The sequence below is a fragment of the Leucopleurus acutus genome, assembly GCF_964270905.1.
Source record: "Leucopleurus acutus genome assembly, chromosome: 2".
NCBI lineage: Eukaryota > Metazoa > Chordata > Mammalia > Artiodactyla > Delphinidae > Leucopleurus > Leucopleurus acutus.
The window spans coordinates 187,989,735-188,006,739 of record NC_139143.1 but is presented as its reverse complement, the minus strand read 5'-3'; the positions used below and the strand labels follow the sequence as shown (position 1 = coordinate 188,006,739).

The 17,005-nt window shown below is 58.4% G+C and overlaps 1 protein-coding gene across 1 annotated transcript in view; it reads left to right on the top strand.

Annotated features, from left to right (window-relative positions):
- Positions 1–17,005, top strand: part of CAMTA1 (calmodulin binding transcription activator 1) — a gene marked incomplete at its 3' end in the record, with an annotated part of 887,568 nt that overhangs the window by 764,377 nt on the left and 106,186 nt on the right. The window contains 1 exon segment of the mRNA XM_082833351.1: positions 14,588–14,741. Coding sequence (XP_082689477.1) covers positions 14,588–14,741 — 154 coding nt within the window.

Below are 17,005 nucleotides of genomic sequence, written 5' to 3'. Positions count from 1 at the left end.
ATGATTACACTTTACCTTGTCCTACCAAAGTGTTAAAGAGGAACTGGGGAACACATTAAAAAAACATACTACCCAATATAATCATGATTCCTTCTAAAACAATTGCTTGAATCTCGCCGCTACAGTTGTCAGAGCATAAAAATCCTATAGATGCTCTATGGGCCGGGCACAATTCATCCTCTGCTGCCTCCACAGTCGGCCTATTTGTCAGTCAAGGGAGAGCTTTGGGGTTTATGTCTTTAATAGGATTTAGCGGAGGGGCTCCCCAGATGCTCCCCCAGAACAGGGGCAGGGTGGCACAGGTCCCAGCCTCCCAGACTTTCCTGCTTAGCATACCTGCCCCACGATCGCTAGCACCGGGAAGATGCTGAACGGAAAGCACGAGCTCTAAAGCATAAGAACAGGGCCACGTTCCAGCCCACTGAGGATGTTGAGAGCCTGTTCACAGTCAAGGTTGCAAAGAAGGACAACCACTGGGAAGCCAGCCGCACCGTGAGTGCCACGTGGGTGAACAGAACCGGCTCTGGCCTTCTGCACGTCCTCTCTGTGAAGCAAGGGTGGTACAACCATTGGCTTCAGGTGGTTCCGAACCCCAGGAAGGGGCAGAGCTAGGATGCCAGCAGAGGGTGGGGGGTAGGGGAGTGTCCCCTGTCCTCACTCTTTCCCTGTCCACTGGGAGACACTAGACAAGCCACAGCGTCTCTTGGCTCAGTTTTTCCAGCTGGAAATGGAAGTGGGTGGAGAAGTCGGCCTGGATGATCCCAAAGTTTGCTCCCAACTCGATCATCCTCTGTTCCGAGAGGAATATGCAGACGAGTTCAGTTCAAATCCTGGGATTTGCAGGATGTTTGAGGATCTTTCCTGCACAAATTAAAATATGTAAAGTGTCCTGATGAGGAGGTGGTCGGTGATGATTAGAGAAGAGTTTGAAAGACCTGGGTGCCTCGAAGACCTGCCAGTCATCTGACACCTGAATCATCTGGCCGAGGACCAGAAATGTCCCCAGTGGACCAGGAGAATACCGCACATTCCGGCGACGTGGCAGGATGGTGGTGGGGTGGATAGCTCTTTGAATTCATGGGCACTTAAATTACAAGATTTTTTTGGAGAAATGTGGTTTTGTTTTCTTCCGGCACTTGGAAGATAGCCGAGAATTGTCTCGGATCCTGTTGTCTGGACAAGAATGACCGGTGTTAGCTCATTCAAACCCTCCAATGGCCTGAGCATCCACTGGAGATAAAGATGCTTCTCGGGACTTCCCTGGTGGTGCAGTGGTTAAGGATCCGCCTGCCGGTGCAGGGGACACGGGTTCGAGCCCTGGTCCAGGAAGATCCCACATGCCTCGGAGCAACTAAGCCCGTGCGCCACAACTACTGAGCCTGCACTCTAGAGCCTGCGAGCCACAACTACTGAACCCATGTGCTGCAACTACTGAAGCATGCATGCCTAGAGCCAGTGCTCTGCAACAAGAGAAGCCACCACAATGAGAAGCCCACGCACTGCAATGAAAAGTAGCCTCCTCTCGCCACAACTAGAGAAAGCCCGTGCGCAGCAACAAAGACCCAACACGGCCAAAAATGAATATAAAATAAATTTAAAAAAAAAAAAGAAAAGAAAAGATGCTTCTCCAACGTTTGAAAAGAATTCCTTACCTTTGCCTCGATGGGCTCCTGTCTAAGAATTACACTTCTCAAACAAGCAATGTCTGAATCAATTTGGTTTTGGTCCACATACAAGTCCTCAAAAATCTTAGGGAAACATTACCTGTAGCAATATTGTGAGACAAAGTAACACTGGTTTGAGAAGTCGGTCATGAGAATACTTGGCAGTTTTGAAGGTTTACCATGTGTCAGGCACTGTTCAAATGCTTTATTTATTTAGCCTTCACAACAAATTCGTGCAGTAGGTATTATTATTCTGTCCATTTTATAGGTGAGAAAACAAGCACTGAGATGTGCTTGCCTAAGGCTCATGACTGGGAAGTAGCAGAACCCAGACTCAGACCCAGGCAGTGGCCTCCAGAGCACCACTCTGGACCACTCTCCCTCACCGTCACTCTTAGCTTCAGACAGACCTGGGCTCAAGGTGGGGGGTGGTTGGTGGGGCACTTAATTCTCCCTTCGTGTTCCTGATGTGTAAAGCAGAAATGGTGATCCCCAGTGCGACTTCGTGCAGGTTCAGTGTGCTAAGCCCGTGAAGCACTTAGCACCCAGCACCGGAACATACAGGTGCTGAATAACTGGTAGCTCTCAGTAACCATAGTGATGGTGGTTCTTGTAACTAGAGGACAGTCTGAATTGTGTAGTGGCGAGAGCAGTGGCTTAGCAAAAGGAAGACATATGGTCTGTTTAGGAGTTAGATCTCTTTGTTGATGCAACAGAAAATTCAGCTTGAACTGGCTTCAGGATAAGAGGAAATTTGGGTGCTCAAGTTACTGAAAAGTCTCGAGGTGGACTGGCTTCAGGCATGTCTGGATCGAGTGGCTCGGTCAATGGCATGGAGGCTTACGGTCTCTTCCCCTGGGCTCTGCCTCCTCCACGGGGCTTCCTTCTTGGACTCCATGTGCTGGCAAGAGATGGCTTCCAGGAACTCTAGGCTTCATCATCTAGGGTTCAGGTCCAGCAGGAAAGAGCATCCCTGCCCCCCAGGGGCTCCAGCCAGGTCCAACCATTAGCTCTGATTGCCTCTGGTTGCGACTCATGGCCAATCCCCATGGCCCAGAGAATGCAGGGCTCCGATTGGCCAGCCTGAGTCACATGCTCCATCCCCGGACTGAGTCAGGGAGGGGTGGCTTGCTCCATAAACAACACTTGGATGCTCTTACCGTGAGAGCACCAAACGCGCCAGAGCCACCTTCAGCTCTGCCACCCATTAGCCAGGTGGCAGATCACAGGGCGCCTCTCAGTCAGAGGGGGCTCATGGGGCCGATGGGGACGGTGGCATGTGCTCATCTTCCTCCAGAGCCATTGTGAGGAGCAGACGGACATGAGGGGCTCCAGAGTACGTCCGTCACTCTGGAGGCGCCTGGATGACCGCTTGGAGCCACTGTCTTCTGATGGGGTTGACCCACTGCCTAATGGGGCAGGGAGGGGACGGCCGTGGGCTTGGCTTCCAGCCTCCCAGGAGGACATGGCCAGTCTAAGCCATAAACAGGGCCTCTGTAAGACTAGTGAGGGGGGGTCATGTAGCCTGTAGATTTGGCTCCTGGGAGAGGAAAGGGGGTCAGAAGAGGGGGAGTGCAGCCCTCTGACAGCTGATCACCCAATGCCTAGCTGTCCCACGCTCCATCCTGCTGGGCCCGGGCTGCCCACCCTGAGCACGATTCCTTCCCTCGAGCTCTACATCCCAGAGAAAGGCCCAAGGCTTCTTATCCCAGGGTTGGTTGGAGCAACCCTTGCAGTGATTTCTAATATGTCAAAAATGAATTCAAGGTGAGAGCAGACGACGCAGGAGACAGAAAAGGAACCTCATCCAGGCTCAGGTTTGCCAACTGCAGGGCGACAGTGGCCCGTGTCCCTGGCCAGTGCCTGGCGAGCAGGAAGCAGCAGGCAGTTAACACCCCGGCTGCCACTCCCAGCCTGGATCCACCCCAGTGGAGGCACTGAGCATCATGGTACCTCCAGCCACTGGATCCCAGGGAGAGATGACCCCCGATATCCTGACCTCCTTCCGTAACTCCTTACAGGTCAGCCATCCAGGAACTAAGGTCGCCCATTAAAAAAAAAAAATCGATTTCTTTTTTTCAGCCCATTTCTCCCTGGGAGTAATGAGTCTCCTACGTTACCTGCCCACTGTGCAGAGTTTGTGCCACAAATGACTCCCTGAGCTCCAGGGGGGGACTCATATTCTTAGTATTCAGGGAGCTGGAGAAAAAAACACACACGTTCACCTTCTTCTCCTTTTTCTGACCTGAGAGACTTTGAGTCACATTTCCCCCCGGCTTTTGTCTTTCTGACCAGAAAAATCCGTATCTCTTTTTCCCGTGGCCATCCACCCCTCCTGGAGGGATGCTCCCCTCTCCCGTGCATTCGCGGCCCCAAATCGAGGTTCCTGATAAAGAGCCCTCGTGTCAGACTCTCCGGGCTTGGTCCTTCCTGGTCCCAGCAACGACTCTGGACAGTGGCTTCCAGAAAGCCCAGGGGTCTTCCTGAGTTGATGGGTGGCAGCTCAGCCCCACCAGCCCCCACAGGCAATTTGTTTTACTCTCCCTGAGCACCCTGCCCTGCGCTTTGCCCACACTGGGCTCCATCTGTCACTTTGCATCCACTAAACAGATCCTCTCGTGACCCGTCGCAAATGACTCGGCGCTCCATCACCCGGGACAGTTTAGCGTCATCTGCAAACGTGGAGATTTTATTGGGCATTTCTTCCCCCAGATCATGCAGGATGATTATAAGTAAGGCAAGGCCTGGCCCTGAGCCAGTGTGACTCTCCTGGCTTCCATTTGTCCATCCAAAAATGTGCCCACACATCCCGCCCCACAGGTACGGGGGTGCAGTGGGGTCCCGCTGCACGATTAAACGTCCTCCCCAGCGGCATCCTCCAGGATGGCTTAACCTTCCAGGGGCCTTTGGATAGAACTTGCTCAGAGGCTTCCAGAATGTCTGGATGGACGGCATCCTGGGCTTCTCTTTGAGCCCAAGCGTCTTTATCTGCTCGGGGCGAGTGGCACATTCTTCTTTACTTCAGCGGTCCCCGGGTGGCTGGGACTGTGACAGGCGTGATTTCCCACAATTAGTGTGTTTTTCCTACATCACCTGTGGGTTAAAGAGGACGGAGCAGGCCAGCCCCTAAGCCGGCAGGGTTCCCGGAAGCCCACACCAGGTGGAAATTGTTTAACTATATTCCCATGACTGGAAAATTCTGGTAATTGTGTAACAGCGGTGGCGGCAGCAGTAGCACTGAGTAATTACCCAGGGTTTTTCATCTTCAGACCACTTTATCCACATTAACTAATTAAGTCTTCCAGCCTCCCTCCGAAGCGGGGAAGGGCTGCCGGCCCCCGACTCCCTCCGGCGCTTGCGTGGGCTTAATGAGGGCCACCCGGCCGAGGGGCCACGGGAGCTCCCCCGGGGCTGCAGGCCTCTGCCCCCACTTGGAGCAGGAGGGGAAGCCCGTGTGAGCCCCCCAAGCCTCTCCCAGGCATCGCCCCCCCGCCAGGTCCCCCGCCCTGCTGAGCGCTGGCAAAGGAGCAAGGAGGTTGTCTGTGTCCCCTGCCCTGCTGGACTGGACCGGGGGATCCGGTAGTCAGCCCGTGATGCAGGGCGTCCGGTACCCAGCCCGTGAAGGGGGCCTGGCTCCCAGGGAGTGTGCAGCTGACAGCTGGTTTTGCCTGTTACTGGGGGCTCCGGGTGCCTCTTTTGTTTCCTACTCTCCCTCTTTTCTCTCTTTTCTTGCTTCTTCAACAGGCCCCAACTTTGGGGACCTGGGTCTGCCCCCCCAGTCGCCAGGTGCTCAGTTGCGGCTACCCTGCCTTCACCCCACAGCACTGCCTGGCCACAGAGGGTGTCCTGACCACCGCAGGCCCTTGCTGTGGAGACAGGGGTTCTGCTGCCTTGGCCCTGCCCTGCAGAGCTCACAGGCCGGCCCCATCCCTCTTCCCAGCAGCTCCCCGCACCCCACAGGCTCCCTGGACCCATTTTCACTCTGGCACAGATGCTAACTGGGCCGCTGATGCCCAGGGCACCGAGACTGGGCACACAACCCTCCATCCACCGTCCAGCGAGTTCCCTCAGAGCCTCAGGGCCCCAGTGGAGGGCAGGCGTAGTGATGCGGGCTTGGGGCTGGGGGCTGGGGGCTTGGGCCTGGGGACTGGGGGCTGGGGCCTGGGTGAATTGTGGAGCCCTGAGCTGAGAGTCTGCATCCGTCAAATATGTAACCATGGCACCTGCTTCTGTGGGTTGTTGAAGGGAGTGAATGAAGAATGCTTCATGGGGCTTGAAGGGGGGCCCGCACACAGCTGACACTCAGAAAGCAGTCTTTGCAAACAGAGGCGCCCAGTGGGAGGTGCGTGCTGGGGATACAGGCACGGTCCTGCCGCCTGAGAAGCACCCAGCACACACCCCGAGATGGTGGTAAAATGTGGACTCGGTCATGGGAGCACCTGAGTTTCCCCAGCTGGGGAAGAGCGAACCAGGAGGGGAACAGCAGGCTGCAGGGGCCGGCAGACCCCAGGAGACCTGATGGGCACAGCGGCCCCACCTCGTGCCTTTATCCAGAGTGGCGAACAGGTGCCAGGCCGCCCAGGGCAGCTGGAGTCCAGGCCAGAGGATTTTTCTCCGCCTTGCAGTGTGGTGACACCCCCGGCCCTGAGCTGCCTGGTATCATCATTTATTCATTCCCTAATAAATCCTGCCCTTCTTTCTGCCTGCTCTGCACTCCTGTTTTATGGGCGCCTACCCTCGGTCATGGGGAAGGCTCTGCCTCTGAAGATCAGGCTTGTGGGGCTTTCAGAATCTGCATCAATGATGCTGATAGGACGACGGCAATCACAGAACGGGCTTGCGGCGCAAACGATGCTGATTTACTCTCTGTCTCCCTCCCCCCGGGCTGGTGGTGCGCAGACCCGGCCCCCTCCCCCGGCGGCAAGCGGGGAGGTGTGTGGCCACTATTACATGCTATTATGACTTTCTGGGTAATGTATACATTTTCACTATCACACAGCCTCTCTCCTTCATTTTTCATGAGAACTGGCATGAGATTAATGGCCAAGCCACAGAAGAAACGGAGCACCATGCCACCCTGATTTATCGAACGCTTAGCGTTGACGCAGCTGCAGACAAGGGTCAAACAGATGTTGCAGCTGCATTTTGCTTTAACAAAACCAACAGCTTTTTGCATTTTTAACCACTTCTTGCGCCGCTGTCCTGCTTACTCCACAGAAAGGGAAGCTGCCTCTTCCTTCCCAGTGGAGGGTAGGGTCCTGGGCTGGGGCTGCAGGACCCCCGGAATCCAGCCACCTGGTGCCCAGCGCTGGCCATGGCCGCGAGGACGTGAGCTCCCCAAGCCTCTTGCTCTGGGCCACTTGAGTCTCTGGTGAAATCGCGCTACTTTCAGTCCATTCCAGGGTCTGTGGTACAAACCCTGGAGCAGGCTTGAGCTGCAGGAGGCGCAGGGCTCAGCTTCCCCGCCGCAAACCGGAACGCCTCCCCACCTGCATCGCAAACCGGTAACAGATTACGGAAGGCCCATTCGGATCGGCTGTGGGTCAGGGCCCTTGCCTCCTGAGCCCCTTACCTGCCTCCCCTCTCTCCAGCAAGGTTAAGGCCACTTGTACTCATCTCCCCCATCCTAAAGAGCTAAGGCTCGGCCAGATCAAGTGTCTGCCCACCGCGAGCATCCCTGCACCTCAACCCTCAGCCCTCGGAGCCAGAAGCCACGGGAGCTGTGGGCGTCTCCCCCAGGCTGGATGTCAGGGCTCTCCAGGGGCAAGCTTGGCATCCCTGCCGCCCCCAGTCTCTGTGCCACCCCCATCCACCCTGGCTGCCACCAACCTGGGCTTCCCACGTCTCTCTGCTGAGCGCCTCGGCCTATTTCGTTCTCTCTCTCCTTCTCTCACCCTTCCGCCACCTCCCCCTCCTGACCCAGCCCTCCAGGCCCGGGTTCTGCCACGGCTGGGGGGACTGAGTGCGGTTCCCCATCGTGGGAGCCGTGCGGAAAGGGCCTGTGGGAGCCGTCAGAGAGACACCTTGCAGCCCTTGTCCACCTGCCACTCCCCCGAGCTGCTGCGCCCGCCTCGCCCTGGGCACCAGGGTCTAGAAATCTGTAGTGTCTGCGGCAAGAGCTTCTGCGGATTAAGCCGGATCACAGGTGCCGCCACTGGCGCCCCGACTGCCCCCTCCGCCGCCGCACCGGCGCTAACACCGCACAACAGCGCTAAGCCTGGCGGAGGAGCGGACGGGGGATGCTTTCTTGTTCAGTCTCCCTTCCTGAAAGCCCCGTCACTGTCATTAAGAAGGTTAAATCCGTTGCCTCCTCCGCCAGCCCCCGTGCCCTTCTCCTGCCTGTCGCTACCCCACCTTTACGCGCTCAGCCCCGGTCCCAGGCCTGCCCGCAGGGACCCCAGAGGCCCAGGGTACCCAGATCAGGAAGGACGGCCCACGCGTGAAGGGGAGACAGAGTCCCCCGCCCTGGCCTCTCACCTGAGCCCCTCAGTCTTTCCAACAGGAAGCCCCACGCCACACCCCGGGTCGGGGAAGAACTATAGTCGCAGCTGCTGGGAAAGGGGGGCTCTGGGGAGGAAAGGGCTGTGGGGACAGTGCGCCCAATCGGTCAGGCGTTTCCTTAGAAACCTGGAGGTCCCCTGAAAGCAGCTTGAACGTCCGGCGAGCCTCAGGCCAGGCCAGGGAGGGGCCCCAGGAGAAAGGGACCCAGGAAGCATTAAGGGCCCTTGTCTTCCAACAGCTGCCGGAGGCGCTTTCCCTGGGCTCTGAATTCCCTCAGAGGTTCCCAAACTGTGTTCCAGAGGACACTAGGGTCCCAAGAGGTGCTCAGGTTCAAGGTCACATAGGCTTGGAAAACCTGCCCACAAAATGCCCAAGAGATCCTCCTGCGCGGGTGCCGCCAAGGCTCTGACAAGTCCTGCAGCCACGGAGCTGGTTTAACTTTAGCCCAGCATCCTCTGCGGAGCATTCCAGCCCCTCCTGTGCCGCTGGAGGTAAAGGTCCCCAGCTTGTTCTCCTGGCTCCCATTTGCTCCCCCAGCTCAGGTGAAAGGCTCCAACTGGAAAAGATGCCCTAGGAGATAAAGTCTAACTCGGCCCCCAGAGATGCCCTTCCAGCAGCTACAGCCCACAGTCCTCTGCCTGGCAGCCCCGCAGCTGGAACTAGGTCGATAGCAAGCCCAAACCTCACATTTCCAAATAAAACCTGAGAAGGAGCTGGGTTGAGGACCAGCGGAGCCTAGCACACAGGGGCCGAGAGCTCCGCGGCCTCTCGGCGGCTACCGCCCCCTTCCAAGGGGGTGAACACTTCCTCCCCCTCCCAGGCCGCTTGTCCTCTCCTCACAAGTCCGTCTGTCCCTCAGGAAGGATAGCTGGGGTGGGGAGAGGGCTCCAGGGACCCATACCACCCGCCCCAGCCAGGCCAGCACCCCTGGGGCAGCTCAGCTGTCACCCCCCTCAGCACTCAGCAGGTGGGCAGAGCATCTCTGGTGTGCCAGCCCCGCTCCGGGCTCCAGGACCCCCCGCCACTGAGCAAAACAGAGCCCGGCCACCAGAGCTCTCGCTTCTAGGTGGGAAAACAGGCCAAAGCCAGCAGAAACTGCTCAGAAATGAGAATTGGGCGTGGGTGCTGTAAAGAAAATAAAGGATGCAAAGGGAGTAGGGCCCGGGCGGGGGCAGGGTGTCACCATGTCTGAGGGGGTCTCTGAATACGGTGTCCAAGAGGAGGTGACATTGATGCTCACGCCAATGGGTGGCACAGAGCCCACCAGCCAGAGAGGACAGCTCAGGAGAGAACGCACGCGGCAGATTCGGGGAATGTGGGTGGCAGGAACGGGGCGTGAGTGGCCGGAGAGGAAAACAGACGGCGGGGCCCTGTGACCGTGTCAGGAGTGTGCGGCTCATTCTCGGGCCAGGAAGCCGGTGCCAGAATCAGAGGGTCAGGCCTGCTGGGGCTGGGAGAGGGATGGGGAGGGAGGGGAGAGAGGACGTGAGGAGATGCCGGGGGAGGGGCCCGGACTGGGTGGTCTCCTGGGACGAAGGGCTGAGTGGGTGGGGCAGGCTTACCTGAGGGGGAGAATTGACAGAGCTTGGTGATGGACGGATTGGAGGGAGAGGAAGTGAGGAGAAGGGCTTTGACCTGGGCCCCTGAGGGCAGGTGGTACCATTGGTCATTGGGTGGAGCCCGGGCTGGGCCAGCTGTGGGGAGCGGCCGTCAGGCTGGGCCACGTGAGCCGGGGCATTTTGAGGTCCCAACAAGAACTGTCGATGGGCAGGGGGACAGGTGAGCTTGGAGCAGAGCCGGGAGGTGGAGCTGGACGGAGAAATCGAGGAACCCTTAGAACGTGGTGGGCTGAAGGCCGTGAAGCTGGCGGAGGGTGCTAAGGGGGGTGGGGCATGAAGGCCCAGCTGCGAGGCCTGGAGAGGAAGGGGCGTCACGACAGTAAGAGGGACGTCGGGGCAGACGGACTGTCAGCAAGAAGGTGCGTGTTGTAAGTGTGTAGACTGCCTGCCAGAAGCTGACTCCGGTCGTGCTCTCCGGAGAAACACCAGCGTTTTGTTTGTTTCGGGGTTTGGTGACACCTAGGCGTTAGAACAGCGGGACCCTGTACGGATGGGACTTCGCACCTCGCCAAGGCCCCATCGCGGCCCCTGCTGCAGCCTGATGGCGGGCAGGGGAGGGGGGCGGGCTGTGTCCTTTTACAGGTGAAGAACTTGAGGCACCAAAAGGGAGGGAGGGTGTCTCCTAGTCTGTGGCTCTTTCCAGAAAGTTATGGAAGTTCTCTGAGACGTTCACTTGTCCACAGCTTCCCCTCCACAGCCGCCCTATTGGGCTCCCCCAGGCCTCTAACACTGGACAGGCCTCCTGGACCTTTGGCGGGGGGGTCATTGCCAAGGCCACCGTCTCCTCACGGGGACGGCCTCTTGCATCTTCATGGACATTCTGTAGCCCAGGGAGAGCCTCTGGATGAGACCTGCGACCTGCAAAGTCTGACGTGGGTGGTAAACCCCAGGGAGCCGTTAGAGGACGTCAGCCCGGGGGTGGGGGTTGGGGGGGGGGCAGGCCGGCTCCACAGCCGTCCAGAACCGAGAGTCTGGGCGGGTCTGGTGGGGGGTGTCCTCGTGTCCCCTGGAGCCAGCCTGCCCCTCCCTGCCGACAGCTCCGCACTCCCTGAGGATCTGACAATGTTATAAGCCCCCCATGAAACTGAAACATTGGGACTCTACGCCTAATATATATTTCTGCCAGAAACACCCAATAAAATGTACAACTAGCAAATAAAATCACAACGTTGCCAAGAAGTGCTGTGTGCCCCCAATTGCCAAAAATACCTCAGTCACTCTGTGTCTTAAAACCAGCCTCAAGCCAGGAAGCCGTTATTTAAAATTCAACTCAGGAGTTTCGGCCTCAGGAACTCCAGGCCCTGGGATGGAATTTGTGTTAAAGATATAAAGCATGACACAGGCTGCTTCTGCATTTCCGAATCCCAAACCCAGCCTCCTTGATGCCGTAAGGGACCGGGGCCTTCTCCTAATTGTATCAAGGCACAAGGCCCAGGAAGGAGGCTCCTGGGAAGGGGATGTACGTGTTGGGCGCATCCCCCGAGTTGAAAGGGGCCACAGTGGACCTTGAATCCCTAAGTCCCTGGCTACAGATGTGGGTCCACAGACCACCGGGTCTGTGCGCTCCTGCAATGCAGCATTGATGCGCCTTGGGGAGTTCTTCTGGGCTGGGAGTGGGGAAGCCACAGCCCTCATCAAATTCTCAGAGGCCTTAGACCCAGAAAAGGTTAAGAACCAGCCTTGCCTCTTAGCTTCCTACGAACGCCCTGTGTTCAGAGAAGCTGCCCTGCCCTTCGAAGACACAAAACCAAAACCAGGTGTCAGCTGAGTACAAGTCTGGGAAGAGTGCGGATGGAAGGTCCAAAGTCAGCCCGATTCAACTCTGCAAAAAAGAAGCGAGCAGCAGGCGCTGCCGGATGCTGTGATAGCCCCCGGGCACTGCCCCCGTGCTTGAGCAGACGCAGGAAGCTTACAGACTAGTAAGACGATCTCTACACAATCTCCACCCTGCTGTGGTGGAGGTACAGAGGATGAGGCATCCAGAAAGGCTTCCTGGAGGAAGAGGTGTCGAGCCTGTGCCTGTTCTCAAAGAGTAGGTGGAGGCTGGTTATGCAGACATGGAGCTGGACCCTGAAGGGAGGAATGGGACTTCCTGAGACAGGAGAGTCTGGGCGCTGTGGGGCAGGAGCTCAAGTTCTGGGGCTTTCGGTGCATGGTTTCTGTGCCCTTTGCTTCCCAGGCCCCCGCCTGCCCTCCCACTGCCCTGGCTTCCCACAGCTTTTCCAGGTACCCAGGCTGCGCTCAGTGGGGCAGTGGGGCAGGAAGCTAAGGGCCTTTCATTTCCCAGACATCTGGCATCCCGGCTTCCTCCCGCAGGGCTGGGCGCCTGCTCCAGGGGCTGTGATCAGAGGAAGCCCTGAGTGGCCTGCAGGCCCCTGTATCCCTTTGATCCCTACTCTGTCTTGCTCAGTGGCTGGCGCCGCCGTCTGGACAAGCACAGACTCAGGCAGGAGCTCCCAGCCCGACGAGGCCACTGTGCTGGTCGGTAGAAAGAACAGAGGGCTGGGGCACAGGGAGGATGGCTCCCTCTCTCCTGGGCGACCCCGTCCAGGCCACGGGCATGACAAATCTACCTAGCCCACCTGCCTCTTGGGCATATTGCAAGGACGAATTTAAATATGAAATGGGAAGGCAGTTAGCCTGGGCGAAAAAGAGGTCACCAGATGTCTCGGCAGGACCTGAAAGCAGAGTCAGAACTGTGGCTTCCAGCCCCAGCTCTGCATTGCCAGGCACGCAGCTTTGGTCAAGTCACAACTTCACTGGGCTTTCGGGGTCCTCATTGCAGACAGAAAGCGCCCTGCCCAGCCCTGCCCAGCCCTGCCCTGCCCAGCCCTGCCCAGCCCTGCCCAGCCCTGCCTTGCCCTGCCCAGCCCAGCCCTGCCCAGCCCAGCCCTGCCCAGCCCTGCCCTGCCCTGCCCAGCCCTGCCCTGCCCAGCCCTGCCCAGCCCTGCCCTGCCCTGCCCTGCCCTGCCCTGCCCTGCCCAGCCCTGCCCTGCCAAGCCCTGCCCTGCCCTGCCCTGCCCTGCCCTGCCCAGCCCAGCCCTGCCCAGCCCAGCCCAGCCCTGCCCAGCCCAGCCCTGCCCTGCCCAGCCCTGCCCAGCCCTGCCCAGCCCAGCCCTGCCCAGCCCAGCCCTGCCCAGCCCAGCCCGTGTCCCCAGCTTGCATGGGCACCAAAGGAGCTAATGGCTAGAAAGTGCTGTGAAGAGAATAAAGTGCTGTGCGATGTCAGGGATTATCATTGTTATTAAGGGGCGTGATTACCGCAATCCAGAAAAGCTGCCATTAACGAGAAACCTCCTGTTCGTGTGGATTTAATTTCCTGGTTAACTGAGCATCGGCAAGAAAAAAAACTCTCCGTTCCAACCCTTATTGAAAATCTTTTAAAATTATACCAGTGTACTTTCCTGCACCGGTCATGGAGTCGTCTCGAGTCCTTATTTATTAACGCACTGATTGAGTCACATATTCATGTATTACTCTGGCTCTGATCAGATCCTAAAAGGTGACCGCAGACCCAGGCTCCTCCGTGCCCGGGTCCTCGCGCCCGCCCAGGACTCGGGGTTGGGTATCCAGAGGGAGAAACCGAGGAGACGTATCTGGCAAAGAGCACAGGATGGGACCTTCTAAGTGGCTTTTCCAGAGTTCCCTGCAGCACCTTGCTATATTATTATGCAGTTCCTTACGGTTCAAGAAATACTTTCTGATTGGGGTAGGAGGTTTTTCTGCGTTTATTCAGATGCGTTATAAAGTGACGTGGCTGCTTTTTTTTAAACAACTTTGTCAGGACTGACAAGACCCAATAAACAGCCTCACCCTCTGGGGGGCCACGGAAAGCCACAGAAGGGCCTGTGCTCTTTGCAGTGAAGCTGCTGCCCCACAGAGGCCCCTGTGGTGTGTTGCTATCAGAGCTGGTGCTGGGTGGAGAGCGACGCAGTCACCTTGAATTGGATCTGATGGCAAGAGGCTGCCCCATTTCAATAAAACCACTTGGGGACAAAACCATGCTTTCACCATCTTCACGGGGAGAGTTCTTTCCATTCATAAGCTCCGAAGAGATTTCCAAGGAAGATTTTCCAGAGGTTCCAAGTGACAGCTGTCTCCTGGGCAATGCTTAGAGATGCTTGTGCAGGGAGACCACAGGCTGAGGGGCAGAGGGGCATCCAGCCCTTAGAAGTGGATGCCTTGGACTTCCCCGGTGGTCCAGTGGTTAAGACTCTGCGCTTCCACTGCAGGGGACACGGGTTCGATCCTTGGTCAGGGAAGTTCCACATGTCACGTGGGGTGGCCAAAAAAAAAAAAAAAAAAAGATGCGGGTGACTTAAACTCTAGGAACTCCGTTTCCCCCTTAAGAAGAGGGTGGTGGTGATACCTGTCAGGGACGTCCAGGGACCTGCAGTGAGGAAGTGCGTGTAAAGAGCGGAGCTGCTGGGGCAGCTGTGGGCGTAGGTCCGGGACATGAGGCTAGAGGTACATTTAACTTCATGTGTGGTCCTTAGTTACACATGAAGCCGCCCACATGTAGAGCAGTGGGTCTCAACGGAGGCCAGTTTTGGCCCCCGGGGGGTAACAGGCAACGTCTAGAGATTTGGGGGAGGGGGCGGGGTTTAATGGCATCTCACCAGAGGCCCGGGGTGCTGCTGGGTGGTCCCCCACCACAGACAATGATCTGGTTCCAAGGGTGAGTGGTGCCCAGGTTGAGAAAGCCCGGCATGGAGATGCTCAGCCTGTCTGTACCTACTGGGGTGACCTTGGGCAGGCTCCGTACCACCCTCATGCTACCAGTGTCTGTGCTCTCCCCCCCAGAACCCCGACATCGTCCTGGTGCACTACCTGAACGTCCCGGCCATCGAGGACTGCGGCAAGCCCTGCGGGCCCGTCCTCTGCTCCATCAACACCGACAAGAAGGAGTGGGTGAAATGGACCAAGGAGGAGCTCATCGGGCAGCTGAAGCCCATGTGTGAGTAGGCGCGGCCGGTCGGTCAGGGCCACCCAGGCAGGGCCAGAGGTCCTCCGGGGCCTGGGGATCCGGGGGCGGGAGCCCCATTCTGCTCGGATGACAGTGAACTTAGCTTTTACAAGGACCCTGCCCAATTCCACCCGGTCCTCGGGGGCTCCCTATGCGACGGCCAGGACCCAGATATCAGCCCATGTTACAGATGAGAAACGTGGGTTCCAGAGCACAAAACCCGTGGGCGAGGAGCAGAGTGGAGAGCGCCTGGGACCTCTGTCTTGCAGGCCGCACACAGGGGCGCGGAGGCAGTCTGGGGAGGGAGAGGCCTGTGGCCCGCAGCCAGGCTGGCCAGGCTCCTGCCCTTGGCCCATCTGCTCCTGGACACGGGGCACCCTTGGCTCCCTGACAGGGAGGCACACAAGTAATGGGAACTGAGCTGGATTTCATTTTGTCAGCAAAGTGACGCTGCCGGGAGCATCTGTCAGGAGCAGAGCTCTGAATGCAAAACACCGAGCGTGTCCGAAAAGCCGGGACATGGCCGGTGCCTGGTTTCCACGGGCAGCCGGCGGGGGCTCCCGGTGGCATCTCCTGCTGCCTGGACGGAGGGCTCAGGGAGGACAGACCCGGGGAAAGCCGTCCAGTGCACAGGGCCCTGGGTTCCGGAACACTGACCTCTGAGGCTCTGGGCAAAGACCTGTCATCACACTAGACCTCAGGGAGCAGGTCAATGGGGCCGTCAGAACCTGTGGCCCCCTTGGAAGTCGGGCTGCGGGGAGGAAACACATCCAGGGAGCAGCTGAAATGTCCTTTCCTGGGCGCAGCGAGTGTCCGGTCACTGAGGTCCACCCCCATGCTGTCCTCCTCAGCCGTGTGCCTGTGGGGAGGCTCCGGCCAGCTTGGCCTCGCTGCCGCCACCAGGAACTAAAGCCAGGAGGCCCAGGGCCTTCCAGGCTCAGGCTGTGCCCGGTGGAACCCTCCTCAACTGCAGCTCTGACCAGAGCCGCCCTGTTGAAGCCACCTGGTACCCTCAGGACGGAGCATGAGCTCCTGGGTGTGCCCGCAGCTCATCCACCTGCGGACCCCACGCCACTGTCCCTGCCCAGGGAGACGTCAGAATGAAGTCAGCCTCCTTAACCAGAAGGGGACACGCAAGCCTCTTCAGAGCTCTGCGGAGCACCCAGAAACTTGGGAAACATCCCAGCTAATTCCCGTGAACCTTTGCCACCTGCCGCTCCTCGGGGCCCCGCACCGTGCTGGCACGTGGAAGCCTGTCTGTAAATATCTGTGAGGGGGCTGGGTAAGCGTGGCTGGGCCCAGCTTGATCCCCTCTCCTCAGGGGCCCGAGCACCTGACAGAGGCCCCCGGTGTCCAGGCCCTGAGAGCCGGAGCTGCCCAGTGGCACCCCTCCAAGGCCAGGCCAGGGACTGGGGAGCAGGGCAGTGGTGCTGGGTCTGCTCTGCCGCCCCGCCCACCCATGCCTTCCATTCCATGGTGTCTAAATGCGCAGGGCGTGTACTTGACCTTGGGTTTCCTCCCCCAGAGCTGCCCACACTTCCTCTTTGGCAGAGCCTTGGCTGGGTGGGGCAATGGCTCTGATAACCGCTGGCACTGGAACCACGCTGCCAGGCCGGTCGAGTCCGGGCAGCCAGGCGCTGCAGGTGCGCACCTGGTTCTGGGACTGCTTCGCTGTGTGACCTCAGGCCAATCACTCACCCTCTCAGAACCCTAGTTCCCTTTCTGGAAAGTGAGGGAAAGCATCCAGCAGTCTCTGTACCAAGACCAGCAGCATCCGGCCCCTCTCCAAGGGGCCCAGCTTGGCTCCTGGGCCTCTGCAGACCCGGGTCCGAGGCGCTGAAGCCACTGTTTCATCCCATGTCCTGGGAGGTTCCAGAGACCGAGCTGGCCAGAGATTAGCCAAGGGGATGTTCCCGAGGAGAGAGATACCTTTCAAGGTGGCCACCCCAGGCAGAGGCTCTGGCCTGGGCCCTCCTAGCGCCTCTCAACACACACCGATGGCCGTTCTCTTGTAAGCCACCCTGTGGCCCCTTGCCTCCCCATTCTTTTATCTGAGCTGCTTCCTTTTTCTCCCCTCATTGCCTCCACCCCCTTACAACAGCCCCCATCCTCAGAAGGGGCCCCACCTGGGAAAATTCCCCCTCCCACACAGGAGCCTGTCTGAGTCCAACAGGAATGCCACCTCCCACAGCAGGCAAGGGGATGAAGCCATGAACTCCAGGGGCTGGAAACCAGACCTCGGTCCTTCTCTGATG